This window comes from Phocoena sinus, chromosome 12 (assembly GCF_008692025.1).
Source record: "Phocoena sinus isolate mPhoSin1 chromosome 12, mPhoSin1.pri, whole genome shotgun sequence".
Classification (NCBI taxonomy): domain Eukaryota; kingdom Metazoa; phylum Chordata; class Mammalia; order Artiodactyla; family Phocoenidae; genus Phocoena; species Phocoena sinus.
The window spans coordinates 1,687,733-1,712,780 of NC_045774.1; the positions used below are offsets into that span (position 1 = coordinate 1,687,733).

Below are 25,048 nucleotides of genomic sequence, written 5' to 3' on the forward strand. Positions count from 1 at the left end.
GAAGAGTAATTTGTGGAAGGATGTAAAACTGCACGAATGCATCAGAGGTGTTTCTGTTACCCAATAAAGCAAAAACTAATTTCATTATGTTCTATCAGTACTTTTTAGACCTGATGAAAAACAAGTTCTGAGCAAGAAAATCAGTACACACTGAATCAGCTCCTGTAAGTTAAACAGGATAATTTTAAGAAATCAGAGCCATTTCAATTCTCATAACTAAAGGTACAGCACTCTATCTTATAAATCTATCAACAGGCATTTTCTCTTAAAATCCTGACGGTGGTAAACAAGGAGACTTCCCCTCGTGCTGTTTCACTGGTTTCTATTTTAAGGTAGCAGATGAACCAGTGCTGTTAGAACTAAGGCAGTTTCTTTCCACTCTTTGATAAGCTGTTTCAGGTATTTTCATTTTCAAAACACAGGCTGTTTTGCTTTTCAAAAATATGCTGCTTTACTCAAAAAAAAAAAAAAAAAAAAAAAAAAAGAGAGAGAGAGAGAAAAGAGAACCTCTTACTTTCCCCCCACATAACAGAGCCGGGTGGTACACCGAGGTGTACGGTTAGGTCTCACAACAGTTAAAGGGCACTTCAACTTAAGTTGGGAAGTTAATGGTTCTGAGAGCCAGTGCCTGACGGGGCCTGAACACTGTGAGGTTACATGAAATGCAGACAAGCTCGCTGTTTCACATTAAAGGAACGAAAAGTCGCATGCTATCCAAACAGTCTCGTAGGAAGTTCTACTTGGGGCAACTAGACTTGAATAGACATAGTAATCATTCTTATAGAGTGAGTCAAGACAGCCCAGACTGAAGCTACTCCAACCAAGAACTAGGCTGGGATTCTGAAAGCAGCACGCAAGCCTGACCCAAGGCCTTGCGATACTGAGGCAGTCCGGAAAAAATAGTTAAAAAAATAGTACGTTGAGGTCTGTGTGTTTAGACTTTATACTTTTTTTGGGGAATCTTCCCGGACCGGGGCACGAACCTGTGTCCCTTGCGCCGGCAGGCAGACTCCCAACCACTGCGCCACCAGGGAAGCCCTACACTTTATACTTTTGTTCCACAAAAATACAGTAACTTGTATCTTTAATTTCATGTTGAAATATCTGAATACAAAACGGGGCCAAAACATCCTTTACGTTTTGACATTTTCTCTGAAAAGCCAGTGTAAGTCTGTTAAGTACATCACCCTTTCTCTCTGCAGGCCTTTTCGGCTTATGCTCCCACCCATTAAAAATACTCACCCTAAAACAACTTTAAGGCCCCCAGATAGAGAGGCCCCGCTAGGCCACTTATTAGGACAGGACTCTGGCGTCCTGTCCTAGCACACGCAGCTTCCTGCCGCGTCACCAGCTCTCGGCCCTCCGTCAGTGGGGCTCCCTGCCCAGGGTGCAGCCGTCCCCTTCTTTGTAACTGAATATGATTCTGTCCAGAGTTCTAAGGGGAGACCTACAGGTGCAGGCCTACTCCAGCAGCAGAGACAGGTAAGAAGCGTGGCTCACAGCAGCCCAGAGCAGACATGTGACGTTCGCCTAGGGCATCTGTTCTCCCCCTGACACAACCACAGGAACTTCGTGTTCTACTCCCAAACGCACACATGCTGGTTTGAGTATGAACTTATTTCTCCTCCTTGAATAAGACTGACGCTTCCCGAAGGTGGGCTGTGTCTACCCTCCAGCCTCAACATCCCGGGCAGGGTCTCCCACCTGAACAGGTAGAGAACGCTCTGCTACCTTCTGAGACAGGCCCCTCCGCAGGTACAACTCTCCGTTACGGTTCCTACTGATTCTCGCTTGAGGTTTCTACAAAGCGTCTAATTCAACTGCTTCCATACCTGAGATGCTCCGGAGGGCTATGGCCAATTTCTACATAAAGGCCAAACAAGAAGGCAGCCCACAGCGTCTCTGAAAACACCCCCTCCCTGCTCTACCCAAGGGGGAGGGATTCTTCCCGTGAGCTGTCGCGTCATCTGAGACGGAAGATGAACCACTCAACTGGCAGGAGGCGAAGCTGCGACGGGCCAGCTGAGAGACCGCTGGTCTCGGAAGCATCTCCTTGAAAGATGGTTTGCAGTAACCGTTTTATGAGCAGCATTTTCGTGAAGCACAAAGAATACTAAATATGAACCCAGAATATTCTGGTCAGGATCCCTACTCTCAGTCTACACGACATTGGGTACTAGGCCTGCCCTTCTCGTCTGCGCACGTTGCAGTTGTCACGGACGAGAGGGCCACAGAAGCGGTCACCCAGCCGCCTAGAGCAGTGAAGGCTGAGCTCCCCTCCGGTCTGCAGGCGGCAGGACCGGCTGCCCTTCAGAGGTCAGCAGGGCCAGCAGGCGCGGCCGCAGCGCCGGGTGGGCCCGGGAGGCGTCCTGCGGGCCGGGAGACCCGGGGCGCTTCTGGAGGGGCAGGGGGCCGCTGCAGGGTCGCGGGGCTTCTGCGACCTGCCGGGCGGCGGCGGCCACGTGCAGGAGAGTCTGCAAAGGGAGCACGGGCCCGGGCGCAAACGAGGCACTCTGCAGGTGGTCAGGTTCCCAGGAAGCTGGGAATCCCTCTGCAGGGAGGGGAGAGGCGCCATGGCAACCGCAGGCTCCCCAGACTGGGCGACTGGGCGACTGGGAGAGTCGGGCGCAGCGGGGAAGCGGCAGGTGCGGCAGAAGGCAGCTCGCCGTCCTGTCCCGTATGCAAGTGCACGGGAGGCTCGGGCCCGGGAGGAGGTAGGTGAGCGCAGGGGAGGGCGGCCCTGGGCCCACGTGGGGCGACGGGCACTCAGGGACCCGGGGACCAGAGCCGCCAGGGCAGCCTCACCACCTCTCCGAAGCTCCCATTTATCCCACGCGTCACCATGAATATCCCGGGACAAAGCCTAAGGAAAGGCCTTATGGACCGCACGGGCGGGGCTCTACACAAGTGGGCACACGCCTGTACCTGGTCCCCATCGTCCCCGGGGGCCCAGTGCCTAACAGCCCCCGGGACAAGGCAAGAGCTCAACCTCTGCTGGGGAATCAGGCTGAGAAGTGCTCGGAAACACGGTGCTTACCGTCAACATCAGCACTCGAAATAACTGTCTTTTAAAGGAAGAAAAACCCGAACTACGCCTTTGAAATAAAAATCTTAGTGCACCTTTTACCCTTGGGTATTGTCACTCACCTGTCACCACCATGCCCCCCGCCCCCGCCCTGCCCCGACTCTCTTGGGGCCGCAGTCGGCGCATCTCAAGGCTGAGGCCCCAGGCTGCCTGGCCTGCACGCGTGTGACAAGGACCTGGTACCCGAAGAGACGAGTGGGACTGACTGGTGTCTCCCACCCCCTTCCATACGGACACCTTAACACACAGAGAGGCAGGGAAAGAAGCAGATACTTCTCATCTCTGTCTCATACGGAGAAAAACACAAAGCCCAGAAAACATGCCTCTCAGTCATCGAGGAGAGATGTTTTCAAGAGAGGTTTCCCTTTGGAGTGACACTGCCATCATGCTATTTAAATTGAAAAAAAAAAAGAACAAAACAAAACAAAAAAAGGAGGGCTGTTATTTGGTGAAAAGGCCATTAGAGTCAAACCTGGAGTCAGAGATTTTTTTTAAAGTATTGTCAGATACTGGCCTCATATCATTTAAAAGCTGACCAACAAATGTTGACTTAAAGTCAGTATCAATACACCAGAGCATGAGTGTCTGGCAGTCGAGAGAGGTACCGCCCTCAAGCATGAGGGTGCTAAATGACCAACCCGATTTCCCCACTATGGACATAAAACACATCACAGTTACAGTAGAGTGCGACCTCAAGCATTTTTTGGCAATGAACTGGTATGGCTGATAAACTAAACTAAAATCATGTGGTGTTATTGAAGAAAACACAGAATAAATGTTTACTGGAAATTCCTCTTTCTCTGCCAACAGACAGTTACACCTTAATTGGCAAACAATGTCAATACCAGTTGAACTGAGCTTCTAATAATGAATACTTAAAACGTATTTCTAATGTAACAAGAAAAAAATAGATTACTCACTGCAAAATTTCTCATCTGCCTATGTATTTATGAGTACGTAAGAATACAGAGTACGAATTTTATGACTAAAACTGAGTAAAGGTCAAAACCATAAACAAACAGTAAGTAACAGTTAAAAAGTAACAGAGAAAAGCAAAGAATGACTAAATCTAAACACATTCAAAAGCATGCTTCTAGAGTCAGGGAACTACAGATCCTGATCTAGGACACCCCTGAGAACCAGATCTACTGAAAACATAAAACCACCACCACTAAAAGGAAAAAAAGGAAATCAAGACAGGAAAAAAGTACCCAAGGGAAAGAAACAAGAACATACCAAATCTAGAACAGAGATTGCTGGTATAGCAGTCTGCTGCAGGTAACAGAGAAGGAAAGAAAAGAAAGATGAAGTGTGAAAAAAAGGTTCAGTTTAGATCTGTATCCGCCACCAGCGTATCTGTGGTTCCCATGCTCCATCTGTGTTTGAAGGACAACCCAGTGAGAAAAGTACGGACACTACAGACCAATTTCCAGTATTCAGAAATAGAAAAATGCCCACATGGTATTACATCCTTGAGCTTTATTATTAAGACACACAGCAACTAAAATGAGTAAAATTTCCCTTAGCTCTCTTATTTGGAGACTAACATATTAATCTTAAAATAAGTAATGATAAAACACACAGATACTTTAAACTACCGTAAAATATCGTAATTCATACTAAGAGGCTTTGAAATATTCAGCGTTTTAATCATTTGGAAAAACTGAGAGACATTCAATAAAATTTTAGCCTTCAGAGGAAAGCATAATTATAGAAATACTGCAACGTGGATTCTAACTTCTCCCTCAACAGTAAATATTAATGACGTCCACTCATTTACCATAAACATCAGCTTTAGATTCAGAGCTAAGGCTGCGTCAGAGGTAAGCCTTCTTGCCTCGCATTGTGGGGATAGAGCCCCAGGGCCACGGCCACAGCAGCCTCTCGGGGAGCCCACCTGCAGCGCATCCACTAGGACCCGGGTGGAGCAGGGGTGGGCAGCCGTGACGGGCACACAGCTAACCGCCTACAGACGGGCCAGAGTGCTGACCAGGAAGTGGAAATAGTTCAAAGGACCCTTATGCAGAAAGTAAACAGTCCTTCATCAAACAGCTGCTCTTTCAAACAAAACAGTATTGATGGTAAATACAGTTGTTTTTGAGGACATTTACTACTGACGACTTGGAAACTACTAATAAAACAATGTAATGTTTACCATTTAGACCTTCACTTAAGAAATTTAAGTTTCCTCAGAGAAATTCCAGCTGAATTTTGGACCAAGGTACATATACGTCTGCTTGAGAACACAGAGCTAACAAGAAGTGTGTGCGGTGACATTCAGGAAAATAATTCACAGAGCAAAGTGAAAAGGCATCACAGTGCCGGCTCAAGGCACTCAGTGCCGAGGCTCCAGGACTGAATTTCATCCTGAGCTGGAAAGATTCAAGGGTCTGACGGGACAGGAGACCCTTGGTTTAGGTCTCCAGTACAGATGACATCAGAGGTGGAATTAGAAACAAAATCCAAAAGCCAAAAAGGACATGCCCTTTGCTGTTTTTTCTCAGAATACTGCATTATATCTGAAAAAAAAAAAATCACTAAAGTGCATTAACATAAAATGGTCCCTAGCATTCACTGCAAATTAATACCAGTAAATGCTTCTCTGTCAACAACTCTCCTGATACACAGGGTAACAGAGAATCTCAGACGTGGCACTTTAACAAGCGACTGCATTAAACTAATATAAATTTAAATTTTTTTCTTTGACTCGACACAAAAGGAATAGAAGCTATTTCTATAACACGCAGAACCATGAATAAGTTCTCACTCCCTTTAAGCTACCACTGACATCTAATTGCGTAGCACTTTTTAATAACACTCAAGAGTCTCCATCTATCTGGGCCGTGACGTCGGACCTGACCCTGCAGCTGTGAACCGCCCCTCTGCTACCCCTGGGGAGCAGGGACCATGGAGACCAGGGGCAGCCCGTCCCGGCATGAAGCTTCAGGGCACAGCACGCCTGCCTCCGTGTGCCGGCGACGGCGGCAGAGCGGGGCAGTTAACAGCCTGTCCGGCCCACAGAGCCTGAGAGACGTTTACTCTGCGGCCGTTGAAAGACACGCTGCCAACCCCTGATCACGGTGATCACCAGTTTTTAACGCGTCTTCTCCACCCACGTGCCAGCCGGCCGGCCGCAGCCAGTGGGCGCCCCACAGCTGTCAAGCGCCGTCGGACCGAGCAGAACCAGCGCCTCTCCAGCACTCGTGCCCAGAGCATCTCGCCCGGGCGCCGCAGGACAGCGGCTCCGGCCACGCCCACGCCCCGCGGAGGCTGGGAGCCCGTGCCGCGTGCCCGCCCACCCGCCCGCCCGGCCCGTTACCCGCGCTCTGCGCTCGGCCTCCAGGCGCTGCATGAGCAGCACGGTGTCCACGTCGTCGTCCTCCTCCTCCTCGTCGTCCTCGTCCTTCTGCTTGGACTCCTGCAGCCGCTTCTGGAACTGCCACTCCAGCATGAGCTTGCGCAGGCGGTCGCTCTCCTCGGCCGAGCGCTCGGCCTTGCCCTGCAGCTCCTGGATCTCGCGGCTCAGCAGGTCCACGATGTGCAGCTGCTGCTGCTTCTCCAGCTTCTCCCGCGCGTCCCGCTTCCAGGGGTCGGGGGACAGGCTGTCCCCCGAGGCCAGCTCCTCCCTGCTGACCGTGATGTACTGCAAGTCCCGGCGCTCAATGGTGCGCGGCTGCTGCTGGGGCTGCAGCTCCCGGATGACGGTGTCTGGGGCTGGGGGGCGGGCGGGGGCGGGCGGGGCGGCAGGCGAGGGCGGCCCGGGGGGCGGGGGCCCGACGGGCGGTGCCTGCGCCCGCAGCTGGCCCAGCCTGCGCTCTTGCTCCCGCCGCCGGCGCTCGCGCTCCTCCTCCAGGCGCGCCTTTTCCTTCTCGTACCAGCGCTGCTGCTCCTCCCGCTTCTTCCGCTCTGCAGCCACCTGGGCGCCGGTGGGAGGCGGCGGGAGGGGCGGGTCCGCGGGGACTCCGTCCCCATCGCCGTAGCGCCCGGGGGGCGGGTCGGTCCGCACCGGCGGGGAGGCGGCTGGGGTCTTCCAGCGCCCAGGGCCGCTCTTGGTGAGCGTGGACGCGGGGGTGCCCGCCTTGGAGGGGGGGCCCAGGTGCTCCTGACTGGAGGTGCTGGAGCCCAGCGAGGAGCCCTGGTTGAGCCACGCGTCGCCGCTGTCAGACCTGTGCTCCATCGCCGCCTCCACCCTCTGCCGCTCCAGGTGGTACGCGACATCCTCCCGGAGCTCCTCCTGGGACCGGGTCACACGCTGGAAAAAGAAAACGGGAAACCGTTGTGTTTCAGCCACCGTCAGAAGTTACTGAAAGTACATAAACAGTTCAGCTCAGGAAGAAAGGAGTGTTAGGGAAAGTGTGCGGTGAGCGTACAGGACGGGCCGAGGCTGCCCCTACCCAGCGCTAATCCCGCGACGGCGCTTTCCCAGAGGACGTCTGTATCTGTTAGAAAGCTAAAGGGGAAAAGGAAAGCGGCGCGTCCTGTCCACATCAATGGCCAAACAGCGAAATGCACGAAGGCTCGGGCTCTCCACATCCGGCACCGTCCTTGTTCTGGGGTCTCACGGGCGTCTGCACTGCGGTGCCAGACACACGGGAATGTGCTTAGTCCGGTGTCGTGAAGAGCGACAAGAACTACTTCTCTGCAGTGAAATTCTAATTAGCGCTCAGACTAATTATCAAATGCTAGCCACGTGACCCATCCGCGACTTTCTGAGTCCCGCCAGCTGACCATGGGCCCACGAGCACATAGAGCCGGGCGTGGCGAGGAGGGATGAGCCTGTACCCGAGTCTCAGAAAGGCGGCGGGATGATCTGAGGGACACACCCGCTGCACGTGTACGAGACAGAGTGAGTACACCTGCTTCCGAGGCTAGTCTTGCGCGTGGAAGAGGCACGTCTGAAAGTGGCGTGATGCGACAGAAAATGATTTTTTTTTTAAGATGCTGGGGGTAGGAGTTTATTAATTATTTTTGGCTGTGTTGGGTCTTCGTTTCTGTGCGAGGGCTTTCTCTAGTTGTGGCAAGCGGGGGCCACTCTTCATCGCGGTGCGCGGGCCTCTCACTGTCGCGGCTTCTCCTGTTGCGGAGCACAGGCTCCAGATGCGCAGGCTCACTAGTTGTGGCTCACGGGCCTAGCTGCTCCGCGGCATGTGGGATCCTCCCAGACCAGGGCTCGAACCCGTGTCCCCTGCATTAGCAGGCAGATTCTCAACCACTGCACCACCAGGGAAGCCCCCAGAAAATGATCTGCTATGATGTCCCAGCCAAACAGTTTTCTTTCCAGCCCTATTAATGAGTAGAAATTGAAGACGCAAATCTGGAAAATAAACTATTTCTCTTTTCTCAAACGGCACACCAAGAACAAAAAAATGAAATATATCACTTGAAAAACCAGCAGCCTGCTAGAGAAATGGAACATGTACTTCCCACATTTTCTACAGCTTTGCCGTGTGTGCAGAAGCGCAGCTCTGACTACTGGGCGCACGACCTGCAGCTCACACGAAAGCACGACCAGACCGCCTGCTGCGTGTGGACGGCGCTTCTCGAGTACAGAGCTCTGGAGTTGGCGCATCCAGACCACACGCCTGCTAGCCCTCGCAGCCCAGTGACAACGGGGTCATCCTTCGCTTTCCCCGAGGACTTCACTTCGCTGCTGATGCCCACTCACCACCCCCCCCCCCACCCCCGGCGATAAGTCCTGTCAAATTCTTGGTCATTTCAACATCCACGTAAGTGACCCTTCAGCTCCCTGGCCCTCCTCCGGCGCTTATTACCCACACTGGGAGGCCGAGGCAAACAGCACTCACAGGCCGTAGGCATGCAGGTCCCTGGCGCTGTCCAACCCCCGTGCCTCCACGCACAGAAGATGGTCTGCCTCAGGGCGAACAGAACAGCCAGGCGACTCTTGCCCGGGCCCTTCAGACGGGGCTCCTCCCGGCCTCGCTCACGCTGCCCCTGCCGAGGCGACCCTCCTCGGGCCTCTTACCCTCAGCTCAGAACCCAGCTCACGTAATTACGGTCTAGGTGAGCGTCCCACCCCAGCTTCAGCTTCAGCTTCACGGGCGGGACCACGGCCGTCTCAGCTTTCCCGGGGCTTGGAACAGCCGCCGATGCGCGCCGAGTGCCGGGGACGCCTCCTGCTTCCCCCCCGCCCCACTCCAGGATCAGTGAGCCTCACCTACAGACCCTAGTCAAGCCTTTAGCAAGAGAGCAGAGAACCACCTTTCACGCTCAGTATTCTCTCCTATGCCCTCTTTTCCTCAGGTGACCACGAAACCCGAGAGAAACAAAGAGAGGAACAGCAGTGCTGCTCTGCAGAAAGTGTCAGCTGTGCCCCGGAAATCCCTCCGTTTTCCCGCAAGCTGGTCCCCTGGAGGGCCAAGGACGTGGCGGGACCCCGCCCCTCTCACCTGGACTGCAGTACTGGAGTGGCTGCCGTCCGTGTGCACGTGGGGCTTCTCCTCGTAACAGGGCCACTGGTCCTGAGGGGGAGCCGTGCGGTCCTGGGACTTGGAGGCCGGGAAGGTGAAGTACTCCCTGGTGTAGGTCTGCGTCGGGATGGGGTAGGCCTCGGCTCGGGGAGGAGGGGTCTGCTCCTGCAGATGGGCGGAGAGAAGGAAGCTGAGCTTTCCGCAGGCCGTACCACAGACTGATCTAATTTCCAATGCCCTCTTTTAAAGTAGGATCCGTGTATTTTACAAACGGTGTTAAAAATTTAAAGTGTTGGATCCTGTACTGAGAATAATTAAAAAACATTTTATTTTGCCCCGACTTACTAACTGAAAGCTCATTTACCCATTATATTAAAAATTCAAAACCCAAACACTCAGGAACCAGAAACCATGAGAACATTTTCCTAGCTAACTCAGGCCCCGTGGGGGAACCCAAGGGTCTGCTGTCGGAGCATCTGTGTGTTCACGTCTCAGACCTCAGCGCAGAGGTTTCCAGTGGAGACGGACGTTATCTTGGCCGCTGTCCCGGAGGTATAGGCGCCTTTCCCACCGGGACTAGGGGGCTCATCTGTTGGTGGAAAACAGGAAGGAAAGCTAATGTTAAATAAACAAGCCCGACGTAACTTCGCGAGAGCTCTTTACAGGCAGTAACCTCGCGCCGGGCACCTGCACGCCGCCAGCGAGGTGTCGAGAGCACAGACACAGAAACAAGGCGCGTGGAGGTGAGGGCTCACCTCGCCCACTCCCGCCTCCTGAATCAACAAGAGCCCGGAGCCACGAAGCTGTATCTGCGGACCTGGTATCTGGGGCATGTCTCCTCCCAGGAAGCTGCTGCTTCCTGCTGACAACCCTTTAACACCATAAAGACTGTCTGCTGCCCCCCGGGGCGTCCAGCAACCTGTGCTCCCCCCTCATCCGTGTACCTGCCCAGAGCACCCAGGGATCGAAGTTCCCGGACTAGTTTTTATTTCCTGTTAGCACCTTAGCTGCAGCATCTTTCATGGAGAACACATCCCAGTTGGCTAATCTACGCAGGTAATAATGTTCTTTTATGCGCAGCAAAGCCGGGGCGCCCTCCTCCCTCTGGCTGTGAGCGGGCACGTGGCGGGGCGCGCGTCTCAACGGGAGAAGGGCCGCGAGGCTCCTCTTACTTGCGACGTTGGGGCTGGAGCGGTGGTCAGCCCTGTTTTTCATCAGCCTGTCGTCGCCAGGCAACTTCTTTGGTTCGCTGTATTCTGCCCAAGGCATCTGAGGGCTCTCCGGGGACCCGTTTTGAGCTGAATTATTATAGAGCTCAAAACCTTCACTCTTTGGTCGGGGTTTACCTGATCCACGACGATCTGAAACTGAAATCAAAACACCTTCAAGATCTGTTCCTTTGTTCAAGATCTTATCTTAAACACCGTTTAGTCTTAAAGGAAAGGTGAAGCTACAAATACTTAAAACTCCACAAGTAAGCATCTGTTTTTACCAGAAGAAATGAGGTGATTTTTATATAAAAGTAAAACCTTTCTGAAGAATCTCCAGGAAGTTTTCAAAGGAAGCAACATTTAAGGGTCACTGACGAGAAAAACTGCTCTTTCGAAGCTCCTTTTCTCACTAGCTCACCTGCTTAGGTAACAGGATCACTGTTAGTGACTCTTCTGGCTGAAACATAAACTCGCTTCCCTCAGCTTTTACGATGCGCATTAATTCCTTTAATCACCCAGGGTCGCTGTCCTCATCGGGAACCGCTGGCACTGCTGTGATCACTCACTCTTTACTTTTTAGCTTTCCTGTCCTCTCACTCAACGGCCCTGACCTATTATTTATTCCAACAGTTTCCCTCGTTGGTCCTAAACTCATCATCTAGTTTGCTTCTTTCAAATGACTATAAACTAAGACATCAGACAACCAATATGTTAAGTACCATGTCATGAAAAAAGCAAAACCACAGTGCCGTGTGAAGGCCTTGTGTTTGTCTGGTCCAGCCTCTCAGTGCTTCGGCTGCAGTCACTATTAGGCATGGGCTCTGGGCTCACCCAGGGCACTGGCTCTGGGGATGTACACGGCCAGCCAAGGACATACAAAGTATGTGGTGATTTCACAGACAGTGGGCATCATAATGGTTTTCCCCTGGTTTCTCAACTAATTCTTTACAAAGCCCCACATTTATACTGATTTTATTCTGAGGTTTTCGATGTACCTACAAAACCACGGTTCCCACCAACAAATTATTCAAAAACGGAGCTTTTCAGTTCACGTGAACTCTCTACATAACCGTCACGCCCTACCTCAGAGCATGCAAGGCCGAAACAACTATTCGTACACACGCGTGTAAACATTCCTTCGGGAGAGAATTCTACTTGTTCTTTGAAGGCTTTACATCCCGTGTGTGTTTGTCTGTCAAAGATGAAAAGTCATTCCTCCACTTACGACCGCCCAAGTGCTGCCCCGAGTGCGGCTGGCATGTGGAACATGCGGGGTCCCCTGCAGTCACCAGGCGTGTGACTGGCCCCAGCAGCCCATGATCTAGTAATCCTGGGCACCGCGCTCAGCCTCGCGTCCTTCTTTAAAACCGGGGTAGTAACGACAACAGGGCCTACTCCACAGGGTCTGTGAGTATTAGAAGAGGCCGCGACTGGAAAAAGCCCGGCACACGGCAGGCGATCAGTAAGCATGAGCTACGACTGGCAGCAGTCAGTGGGGGCGGGGGCGACTTACTTCTCTGCATCATGGGCGACGGCTGATTGAGCAGGGTAGCGAGACCGTGATAAATGGCTCCTTGCTTCGCTACTTCCAGCGTCACCACGGAGCTTGTCCTTGTCATCAGTTCTGCTGCCCTGGGAAGAGAGCATCACGGCTATAAGAGAAGTGATTCAGGCACCCGTCCTGTCACCGCGGCAGCTTGTGGTCAGGGCGAGGCCAGCACGCCCGCCGGCCTCACCCGCCAGCCTGAGTCAAGTTCTGACAGACTCCCTCCCTCTGATTATCAATTAGAACAGTAGATGACTTCCAGAAATTTCAGCAAGTGATAAGAGTCAAAGAAACGTATTCGGACTAAAATACATAATTTTCATGTACACTAAGACTTTTACACTTAGAGAGGAAGGGCATAGTTTTTAGCATGGTTTTTCATCTTCCAATTCCAAAATTTAATATGAAATATCCCTAAAAAGTGCTCTTAAGCTTTAAACAAATAAAGAAACGATACCTTTCTTGAGAGAGTCCTACCAGACTCCGTCCATCCACGCTGAGGAGCTGGTCGCCTGCAGCCAGCCGCCCGTCCTGAACACACCCGGAAGGCATGCGGACAGGAGAGGAGCGGGGGACAGCAGAGGGAGAAGGGGGGAGAGGAAGCCAACGGTAAGTACGCTCAGACTTGGGTTTTCCACAGACTAAAACAGCCGGAACATCGCATGTCGTTTGTTAAACACACGACGCGCTGAGAGCTGGCCGCTTTAAGAGTCATACCCACCACGTCAGCAGCACCTCCTTTTACAACAGACTTGACGTAGATTCCAAGTTTGTCTTGACCAGCACCCTAAACAAAAACAAGGTGGAAAACACCGCACTGAAAATACACAGTAAGAAACGTAAAAATAAAACGTGCATATAGATGACTGTAAGTAAAGTCTTAGCTATTGTTTTTACATGAAAATTAGAATTGCGAAAACTATATTAATAGAATTAACACTCCGGTAAATATAAAGAAAACTAACAGGAAATGCACCTACTCTGTCTTTCCAAATTAAGAAAAACTACTTCTGAAAAATCAGTCGATCACCAGTCAGCTGTCGAGGTGACCACGACCGACCGGCAGTCCTGCAGGCAGAGATGAGTCCTGACGGCACAAGTGTACGTGAGCCACGCTCGCAGCAAGCACTGCTACTCACCTTGATACAAAAGCAGCTCACCAGAGGGTTTCTGCGTTCCCAAACGTACCCACCTCCCCTTACACCCTTAAAGTTTAAAATCTAAAACAAGGAAAACCTTCCTGTGGCAAACAAGAAGAGGGACTTAGGTAGAGACAATTATGCAGAAAATACTCTACACGGCTGCAACTTAAGGATCATGCGCGGTAACCCTGGGGAAGTCCTGAACTACAAGCACCAGCCCACGCAGCGCGCGCGCACTAGCTTCACTGCACGTTGCATCACGGACGGGCAAGGAGCCCCTGTGAGGCGGATGTGAGAAATAGACACAACTGCCTTACGGAATCGCCAGTGTTCTATTTGGACGTTACAACTACAACGTAACATCTGGATTTTAGATAATTTAGTAGGGCCACCAAAGGAAGAAGCATTCATACGTATGAAACGTCATTTGGATGTCACTACCAATATTCTACAACTGAGAACGTATTTTGAACCTCAGTACTTATGAAATATTGTATCACAAAAGCAAAAATATAAGGTATCGCAGGAAGGTATAAAGGTAGTTCAACCCATGACTTAAATTGACACCAATTTTCTACCACACTCTGGAACTCCCCAATTTCCACTTGAAAACTTATTTTTCCCTTTAGTTAACAGAACAGGGTAAAAGAGGGCAGTCTGCCCAACCTCCCGCCTCAGGGAAAACCCAGCAGGGGTGCCGTTTTGTGAGCCTAAGAGCACCTGCCACTGGCCTCTTTCTGAAGACCATACACACTGCCTCAACACAACAGCTCCACTCCAGGTTTCCTGGGGTTACAGTATCTGGGAGCTGATTCTACAAAAGCTCTACACGCGGTAAGTAAAATCCGTATTCTCCTCAGCAGCTCCTGACCCCCTGGCTGAGGCTTCCCGACGGTTCCCCTCAAGACCCCTCTCCGTTTCTGTCTGTCTATACGTCGACATCCACCACCCTGCCTCATTATACGTCTCCTGCCCGGTCCAGACACCCAACCACATGCCCCGACGACTCAGCTGGCCCTTCTGCCTCACGTAAAAAATTACTGGGATACTGGGGAAATACTGTACTTTTCTGGGTACATTTGAAATTTCACACACACACGTGTGTGTGTACATATATGTATATATAGTCACTCAATAAACGGGAGGTTTCTGAATTTTAGCCTATCGCTTAGCAAAAAAGCAATAAATACAGCTTTCATCTGACTTCCCTGGTGCCAATATGGTTTCCTTGAACCTGAAGCCTAAAATGATCCATGGGACACTACTTCTAGGGCAGCCCCCTGCCCCATCTGCTAAAGTGGGCACCCCTCCTATATTACCTAATTAAATGACTCCTTCAAATAACATTCCATACTTTGATGCAATCTATGATTAACTACCTAATTGGGCTGTTTGAATAACAGCTGCGTTCATTCCACAAATAGTCACTGAATGCCTGTACCACCCTAAGCTCTCTGGGTACGTGAACGAACCAAACCGACACCTCCCCACGTCCCCACCCCCAAAGGAGCTCATATTCTAGAGTAGTTTTCTTTGCGGATGTCAGATAATATTTCTGACCGGGGTACTGAAAATCCCTCTTTATCTTTTTCTGCAAACGCTGCGTGATTATTTCCTTGTAACAAGGCCAGATTTTGAGGGAAAGGTTCTAAAAGCACAGTTACTTTTTTCTTCTGCTCTCTATTTGACTATTAAACTTCAAAATCCCAGTTTTTCGTGTGAATGGACACACTACATTTTCACAAGCGTTATTTTTTGGGGATGCAATACGGTCCTTGTAATTTAGATAATAAAAACTGTACTTTTAATAAGATAGTCAATCACTACTACCTTTGACAAAAGAAATCTCTAGCAGTAATACCAGTAAGAGTATTTTTAGTAACTGATGTAAACAAAATACCAAATACATATTTGGATATTTTAAAACAATACATCAAGCCCTCCTCCCCATTTCTGGTATGAAAGATTATTATTAAGAAAGAAAAAAAATCTCATTTATTTGGACAAATTAAAGTGATAAGAAAACTTTAATCTTTTTAAAGTCACAAAATAGAAAGTATAAGAAAACCATGAAAATGCTGTTCTGCTTCCTCCAGATAAACCAAGAACTCGCAAACGCGCTTTTCGCTGCGTACCCGTCAGGGCCTCTGTTAGTCACAGCTTTCCCTCCAGGAAGATGCCCCGGCTGCACGTCCACGATAAACCGTAGCTTCACTACATTATTACTTCCTGTCTTCAACCTCTTCCTTTAGACCAGTAATCACACGCCTGTGGGGAACTACCGGGCTCTAGGATCTCACGACCGCTCTGTATTTTAGACAACTAATACACAGGCTTAAATTCAGCAGACTCCACATGAGCTGCAAGTAGCACTGAAATAACCCAAAATCCTAATGTTTTTAAATGGATAATTTATTACGCGTTACATGCAATACGAAATTTAATAAATCTAAGTTTTAAGTATTCAAGTAACCAATCCTGTGATAGATATTTGATAGCATCATTAAAAAATTTTTTTTATTGAAGTCACATCTTTAAACAAGCATTAGTTTACATTATAATTTCAGAAAAATTCTGGCAAAATGAGGAAAACTCTCCTTATGACTCACCCGCTTGCCCCCTCTATCCAACCCGCCTTAGAAAATTCCCCTTCCGGAAGCGCATGCCTCCAACAAAGCTCTCCTGACCCAACAGGTCACCAGCTACCTGTCAGTGGGCACAAGCCTCCTGCATATGGCGCCCAAGTTCAAGTTCAAGCACACCACGCCCACCTGATTGCCCTGCACATCCCCCCTCCCACCCCCGATTGCCAGGTCCTTGCTTTTATTTATGCTGTTCTCACCACACAAAACGACTTTCGGATGCAGTGGCTCTGCCAAAATCCTTTTATCACTGGATCCCTAGGCCCACCTGCCGGCCCCCTCACCTTGCCAAGGCCAGGCAGGATGCGACCTCTCGCTGGCTCATGTTCCCATGGGATTTCCTGTGTTCCCTCAGACGGTTACAGGCGGCTCCTCCCCTAGCTCCCTGCCAGGGCCGCTTCCCAAAATCCCTGCAGTCAGGCTACAACAACGGGGTCAACTCCTTATTTTAAAAACCCTCTCTGGGGAAATCCAGAATCTTACTGAACGAATACGTTGGCAGGCTAAGAAGCAGCTGATATGCGCGTTATCTGGGAGCTGGCAACACAGCACTGCGGGCTACTGGTGTAAAAAGTTAGAAACCTCAAGCATTTCTGACTGAGACACTCGGACCCGCCGCTGTCAGGCAGCGGGTGACGAGGAAGGCATGGCGCTGAAGAACTGCTGGACTTACTGCCTCGCATGACGGGAAGTTAGCTAAATTCTAAGTCACAGCCGCTCCTTTTAGTTCCAAGTAAGTTCAATTTATGCTTCCTTGTCACAAGGAAGAAACGAGAGGTCATGATTATTAGAGACCTCAATTCAGAAGACCACGAGCATCTAAAAGCTCTACTGAAGGTTCGTCATAAAAACTGACTTTAGTTAAAAGTCATCAACAAAGCACCATGAAAAAAGATGATCTTTTAAAAAGACTCTCGGGGGTAGGGAGATACATAAGTAATATTCGAAGACAGGGGTCCCCAACAGCCGGGCCACACAGCAGGAGGTGAGCTGTGGGCGAGCGAGGCAAGCTTCATAATCCGCTCCGGATCCCCCCATTGCTCTGATCCACCCCCACCGCTCACATCACCGCCTGGGCCACCCCCCAAGTCCGTGGAAAAACTGTCTGCCGCGAAACCGGTCCCTGGTGCCAAAAAGGCTGGGGACCGCTGCTCTAAGAGGTATCCAAACTTTGGTTGGCATCTGAATCTTCCAAATGTGGTCTCAACCTCGCACTATTTACCTAGTGAATATTCCTTACTTAACAGAGCACACTCTGTCTACACGTCTGTCAGCGTGTCCCTTTCTGCAGACTGCCTGTCTCTATGGGGAGGCCCTTCCCTCTTTCCAGGCTGGATCCCTCCCACCTCTCCTTATCTGAATCTTCATGGGTAGCTCATGACTATAAACTGGCCATAAAAATCTGTAAATGCAACTGCTGTACAGATAAAGTTACAGTTCCACTGGGAACCACTTTAGAAAAGCAAAATCAAAGATGAATATACCACCTGGAGATGAAAGAACTCTAAGGAATTTCTTACACTCTCTCCCCCCCCCCCCCCCCATAAAATCGTCACGGATAGTTACTTTCCACCCCAAAGACCGCAATCTTTGAGCAACGCTGAGGTGATCCAAGGCCTCAATCTGGCCAGAGCAGCCCTGGCTGGAACGGCCCCCGTGACTGGGGAGACGGGGAGCTGGTGAGCTGTGTGGGTCCCTACCCACTACCATCTGTGCTGGGAACAGGTCAGCTCTTGGAAAAGACATAATCGTTCCTTAACATTACAGAGCTCTCTGCCTCCCACCCCATTTCATTTGAATAAAAATAAAAACGTTATAGACTATGATAAAAAAATGAATAAAGCAAAATTTATTAATTCCAGAAATACTAAACCACTTATGTCTCATCTCTACATAATAATGCACACGCTAGCCCAGTAAGACTGAACTTTAAAAAAACTTACTCGACAAATTCTATTAAGTTCCTCTTTTATTTACATACGCCCAAAATTAAAATTCATTTTATGGTAATTCTACTTTTCTAATTAAGAAATGAAAACGGAGTCCACAAGTTATACCTTTTTGCTGCTACATATCAAGGCATCACATCTGTCATTAGAAGAATGTAAAGATGAGCTGCCTAAGCACTGACCAAAAGCCAACGAGAGGAATATACGCAGAGAGCTTTCCAGACGCTCGCTAGCGAAGGTACGTCAGGCGTGTCTGGCGCGGCAGCCACGAGGCCCAGGGGCTGCTGAGTGCTGGGATGTGGCTCGTCCAAACCGAAATGTGTAGTTCAGTGCAAAGCGCACCCAACGTCAAAGACTGAGCATGCAAAAGAAGAACCTAAAATGTCTCACTAACGACTGACATGACTACACGTTGAAATCATAACTACATAAAAGAAGACACACTATTAAAGTTCACTTCAGTTTCTTTTATTTTTTTAAATGTAGCTCATAGAAAATTCTGAATTACCTACACGGCCCACGTATTCTATTTCTATTGGACATCACTGCTCTAAAACTATAAGCTTTTCATGGCATATCTATGTTATTAGTAACCAAAGATACTAGCAATAATCCATAACTATGCAGATAACTGTGTAAAAACAAGGTCTAACTGCAACACAATATATACGCTAACATTATACACCCTGATTTCCAACGATGAGAAGAGAACCACAGTATAATAAGTAAATATATAAAGAGTAAGGTATTTTAAGAATTACTTGCCTAAAGTTGTCTAAACCGGCATTTGAAAAGATATTATTGTATTTTTGGTCCATGTTATTTGTAAAATTAAAATGAACAGAATAAGCATAACCACGTGGAACTATCCATTCCTCACCTGACAAATCAAATTCCTTTTTAAAAACTGTCTTCTGGAAAGCAGCGATGTGTTCCAAAGGCACCAGGAATTACGAATTTCACTAGACACAACTTTGGAATTAAATATTAGAAGTCCATTTAAAAAAATCAAAACCACACTTTCCCTTCCAGAGGCACTGATGAGGGTAACACGCAGTTACGGCACTCGAGCTGCCGTTTGGCATTTGTGGCCTTTAACGTAATTTCAGGCGGTTAGAGAATGGGGACCACACACACTAGCCAGGGGCACACAAGAAGGCAGAGGGCTAGATCCTCAGTCCTGAAAAAAAGCAGTTAAAGTGAAATAACAAAGGTCACTCCTGTGTGGTCTCAGTATTTAACCTTAAAATGCATCTTGGAGCTGCTTTCCTTTCCTTTAAAAGGGAGAGAAGGAGGCTTGAGGAGGAGTCTGAGAGGAGGAGGAGAGGAGGAAAGGGCAGAGGTGGAAGGCGGTGAAGCAACACCACACCTGGAATTTACCTGCAGAATAGGTACACGAGAGAACGGCGGTCAGCTGACGAAAATGATGCCCAAACAGAACGACAGACAGCAGAAGCCACACTGCGCTTTCCCCAGAACTGAAGAAACACGCACCTGTCAGTCAGCCGCCTTATGTATCCGATGAGAACGGCTACAAGCTTAGAAAAGGCTGCTCCCAAATATCCTGCTTGCTCTAAATCTTCTAAGGCACCTCGGGAAAGACTGAAGCACAGGTGCTCTCACCTCCCGCTCAGAGAGACTCAATCAGAAGGAACCCTGCTTCAAACATTCCAGCTGCAATTTCTGAGCGAGTGTGGGAGTGTGATGTGAGTTACAGCATAAAAACATCATTAAAACACAATCCCCCCGCCCCCCCCCCCCCCCCCCCCCCCCCCCCCCCCCCCCCCTCCGCCGAGGAAAAAAAAAAAAAAAGGCAGCAGCAGGAGGAAGACAGACTGGCCAGCCACAGCAGCATGGGTTCAGCCTATTGTTCCCGGCGTGGAAACAGCCTGCACCCCGGCGAAGGCTTTCAAACAGTCAGTGGGCTGGGCCGACCTGAGAGCCAGGAGTACTTAAAACTCATCAGGCAGATTCAGTACAATGGTCTGCCCACCCGCCCCTTTCTCAGTGCTCGGAGCTGCTTCAGTTCTAGTCAGACAAGAGTTCTCATTCATAAACTACTAAAGCTCAGGCTAGAGTTTTTAAAACATTGTCAGCCTCTCTCTTTTTGGTAGGAATTACCTTAGTTCTGAAACAATCAGTTTTCAAACTCATGCCTGAGACACTCTCCACCCTAGCAGCCTGGACGGCACTCGCGTGGTAAGCGCCCTTTCTGCCAGAGACGCACGCTCCAGGGTCAGCTCTGCCCATCTTCTACCGTTTGCATGAAGCACAAACAAACAACACTGTGTCGTCTATCTTTTCACTCTCCATAAAGTAAAGGAAGCAAACCACACTGATTCTGAACTGGGCCCTACAGATGGGCTGCAGGAGGCCTTGGAGCCCGGAAGCGTGGGCGCACGACCCAGGGTGCGAGGAGGGTTCTCCAGGGCGAAGGGGCAGCTTCCCCAGGAGCCTCAGAGCGTCTGTGGCTCAAGAGTGAGACAAGGAAGGTGACCCATCGGTTCCTGCACGGCTCAGGCAGGTGCCCCGGGGCTGTCTGGGCCTCGCCAGACTGGGCTGCTCCACAGCCAAACCCTCCACCCGGGGACCCTACAAATACCGTCGTTCTCTACGTGTACCAACCACCACGTGAAAAGATGGCTCTGCTTTAGAGGGTTAACGTGACTCTTCCGATTACATTATTTTAATATTGTAATTGAATTCAGTTATTTCGGTGGACCCAAGAAGTTTGCACGTAGGCCACTACTGTAAGTGTATAGGTAAAACATTGTTCTTTTATAAAATTTACTATTAGGACAGAAATATAAAACATTGTTTCCAAATTCATAAGCCAACAGCCATGCAGGGCACTCGGTCATTTCGCACAACTTAACGGAAAGTTATTCCTGGCATGTCCACGGGAGAAATTGCAGTCACCTGGTGCTTTGGAATTGATCTTAAAAGGGAACTGAGAATTTCCCGGCTCATTTCTTTGACTAGGTCTTTCCCACCTGGTCCCAATAAGGTCACTAAGGAACACAAGGGTGAAGGTCTCAAATTCCTTAAAGGACTAAACTGTAGTTCAAACTCACTTTTTAAGTGGTGAAAAGGCAGTATTATCAACAAACACTGCTTTTATCCTCTCCTTTTTAAGGCACAGGCATTTTATTTTGTGTTTTAAGCTAAGATTTAAAAACTTAAAGACCGTATATAGTCAAAGCACAAACTAAGATTCAATTAACCATTCATTTTAAAATAAAATAGTAAAATATCCTAAGTACCCTTCAAATTGTCACTTTTATGTTCACTTTTAGGAAAACCAGGTTTTGGAGAAAGCCTGCAGTAAAAAGCACCTAAAACGGCCAAAAAGAAGTTGCATTGTGGAGATTCTTGCATGTCCTTGGCAAATTCTACAGCAGCAGCTACCACTATTTCAAGCAACTTTCACTATACTATAACCGGCAGGAGTAGATTAATGTTTTTCTTCTTGTATAAAAAGTACACAGAAGCCTTAGAGCTTCACGAACCTCAGGAATCCATAGTGCTCAGCTACAGAGCAGTAAACATCTGGTTATGTAATTACGAGCTCCCTTACACGGTTGCTTCACGGGCGAGTGAACCCCGGACAGGTTGAAGCACGTTACCGTGGAGGGAAAGCAGCCTCTAAAGAGAACATCCACGTCCACCACAGCCCCCGAAGAGACTCACCACAGACTCTGCTCTTCCGACAACAGAGAGCCACATTTTGGTCTCTCGGGCGCACCAGCTTCTCCAGCTGAAACACAACTGTCTACTTCCCCCGGTGGCAACAGCGGCACACAGCTGGCCTCTCAAGGCTCGCCACCACGAAGCTGAGCTGGACGCCACAACCCGGACGGCATTGAGCAACTCCAGCCAGACCGATGCAACACTCGGACTCTTACGTAACCGGGCAAGCTCAGATTTTCATTTACTTTGTACTTTATTAAACTTTAAAAAGAGCTAGAAAAATAAAAAGGAGGGAACGGTTTCTATTTAACAAATCCAAATTAAACAGGAAGCACTGTGCCGGCCCTCAGCTGAGTGAGAAGTAGCGCCCCAAACTTCCCCAAAGCAGGGTTTCACAGAGTGGACAGCGCACGACGGTTCCAAGGCATCTGGATTCCATAAAACAGCCGCAGCCTGGAAGGGGCGTCGGCGGGCTGACATCAGAGTCCTGCCCAGGCTCACGGCCGCGAGGCCACATGCTAATTAGGAAGAAGTAAAGAAGAACGGAGCCGAACACAAAGGCCGCAGGAGCTCACGGAAAAGACCAAAACACACAGACGCAAGCAAGAGTGACAGGGGTACAATTTAATACAGCGGCCTGCGGGCTCTTCAGTGTTTAACAAGAACAAAATGACTGATGACGGCGCTGTGTGATCACCAGGGACCAGCTGAAAACGCCCCACAGGCTCCTCTCCCCGAGACTCGAGGTGCGGGCACACTGAGCGTGTGGCGGGAAGCGCTCTGCTCCGGGCTGCACGTGTGCAGCGAGGGGCGTCTGAGCCCGGGCGCCCACCACGGAGGACGCAGAGCTCGGCAAGCGCCCCGGCTGCCCGCACTCGCTGCACGGCCTTGGACTCTCCCGAGGCCACCCACGCTGTCACGAGGGCCGGGCATCAAGCACAGAGCGCAGTTTCAGCAACGTGGGCCCATTACAGGACTTGTTCACTCCTGCTCGACATTCCTTTGTGAGCACCAGAGAGACTACAGCTCTGCTGGAGAAAAAGCCGTGGAGCCCACAGGTGAACTGTTGGAGTCGTGTCTCATTGTAAGGACAGACATTGACACACTTTTCATGCCTGAAAACGGCACGCCACCCGGTTACTAGAGCTCGCTCTTATCCCCTTAGAGCACCCGATGCCTCCGACGCTCCCTCCGAGTTCCGCACTCGGGTATCCAGCGACGCACGCGATAATGCGCTCGCCTGCCCAGCTCGACAGGCGTCCACCCAGCCCTCAAATCCAACACGCTCAAAACTGAGCTCTCGATTCTCTCCCTGCCAAAACGTGCTCCTCTGCAGGAGTCCCACCTTCAGTAAACACTCCCACACGCCCAGCTGCTGAAGACAGACCCGGGATACACTGATATTTCTCTCTTCCGCTCACTACATACACCCAGTTCAGCAACCAAGGTGAAAGCTGCCATTCAACGAATACACATCAGCGCCCAAGACGCACAGGAAGCTGGCAGCCCTGCAGCGGCAGACGAGCCAGGGTCCGGCTGCCTGCAGGGGTGTCTGTCCCAGTGACGCCACACTGGCCCACGAGTAAACGTGCTGCCGCGGCTGCCCGGCCTCCGTCTCCGCCACCACCTCCTTCCCCCGCTGAGCGGACACTCCTCCCACTTGCAAAACCAGGCGTAGCTCCCTCACTAGCCCCTGGCTGCACTTCTGAGCCCCCCGGACCACGCTCTCCAAGGCAGGAAGAATAACCTCTCAGGACCGCACTCTGATGCCACCACGTCTTACGTGAGCCCTTCAGTGGCTACTCCCTCTAAAGCCTGCAACTGCAGCAAGCCCTTGGGCTTCTTGGAATCAGTGTCCTGGGGACCCTCTGTGAGCCCGCCTGGGCCCCACGGGGGGCCTGCAGGCCCTGCTGCGCGGCGTCTGGCCTTGCCTGCTCCCGCGCCGCCTCCAAGGGCTCCCCTCGCCTCCGCGCGCTGGCCCCGGGGCCGCAAAGTCTGTGCCCGCCCCCCCCCGCCAGGCTTCACGGCTCATCCTCCGAGGTCCAGCACACGAGGCATCTCCTCGGGGGCCTTCGCTGACCCCGACTCCACGCTGGCAGGGAGAGGGCTTCCTGCGGCTGCTCCTCACCAACCCTGGCCACGCACCTGGTGCGGCGGAGCCCTGGAGCTGGCGCCCTTCGCTCCTGCCTGTCGCCGGCAACCGCAGGCACGGGGACAAGGCTGGACGGTGACTCTCAGCCTGGCTCCTTGTCTTAGCTGCCCACGGACACCTGGCAGCGGGGCAAGGTCAGAGGCCGGCCAGAGGGGGTTTGGGGGGTGCCCACGCGGTGCCTCACTGTTCTTCACACTCAGGACTCGGGCCAGAGGGAAGGGCCCAGAGACACTTAAGTAGATCCTACTTAAACCTACAGAAGACAGGTAGCTTTGTATTGAAAGAGATAGGAGAATTTCAAATCTCAAGTAAGACAAGTATCTGAAATAAGATTTTTATATACATATATACATGTAAAAATCAGAAAATGCGGGCGTTACATTTTTCCTGTATACTGGAGTGTGGTGGGGTAATTTTTATCCTAATAACTTCCCCCCCCCGAAAATGGGCATTTGACTCGCTGAGCAAAGAGGAGAACAGTCTGTGGCCTGTAACTTCCCGCTCACATCCCCCAGCGTTCTGAGCTGTGGGCCCACCTGATCACGACAGGCGGGAAACGTGGCCCACGAGCGGGACCGCGTCGGAAGGGGTGAGCGTGAGTCCTGGCCTGCGAGGCTCTGGCCTGGCTCCTTGGCCTCCTTGGGTGAGCCCAGGTGATGCGGTGCTTCAGACCGCACCTGCCTTCCACGTGCTAATGCAAAGGCTCAGCTCCTCTGGCTGCTTTAGTCCCAGTGCTGTCCTGCCTCCTGCACACCGAGGCCCTAGAATCTCGGTTGCACCATGTCCCTTCTTCCTTCCAAACCCTTTCGTTTCTCTGAGAAACAGAACACCCCACCTGTCAATGGAGAGTCTTCAAAATGAGCGAAGGCCCTCTTTCCCCTCGGCTCTCCCCAGACAGGGCCGTGCCGTGCGATGCTCCCTTGCTGCAGTGCCCCCGTGGCACGTGCATGCGGCTCGAGGCCTCTAGGACCCCTGCTGCCAGGAGCTGCAGCCTGTGGGGGGCCAGGGACCCGGGGGCCCGCTGCACACGGACACGGGAGCAGGGTGTCGGGTCCCTCCCGCCCTGGCTCCCCGGGAGCACCACCTGCCCAGCTTGGGGAGCTCGCACCCTGGCCCGTCCGTGGAGTAGTCACCCCGGGAATGCAGCGAGCCCGGGGCTCCATTCCCACGCCCTCGGCCCCTCCCAGACGCAGAATCGGACGT

General features: G+C 50.9%; 1 protein-coding gene across 1 annotated transcript in view; it reads right to left on the reverse strand.

Annotated features, from left to right (window-relative positions):
* The window catches only part of AFDN (afadin, adherens junction formation factor), a 139,508-nt gene that overhangs the window by 11,333 nt on the left and 103,127 nt on the right, over window positions 1-25,048 (reverse strand). The window contains 7 exon segments of the mRNA XM_032651019.1: window positions 6,405-7,337; window positions 9,493-9,678; window positions 10,011-10,102; window positions 10,686-10,880; window positions 12,238-12,356; window positions 12,728-12,801; window positions 12,992-13,057. Coding sequence (XP_032506910.1) covers window positions 6,405-7,337; window positions 9,493-9,678; window positions 10,011-10,102; window positions 10,686-10,880; window positions 12,238-12,356; window positions 12,728-12,801; window positions 12,992-13,057 — 1,665 coding nt within the window.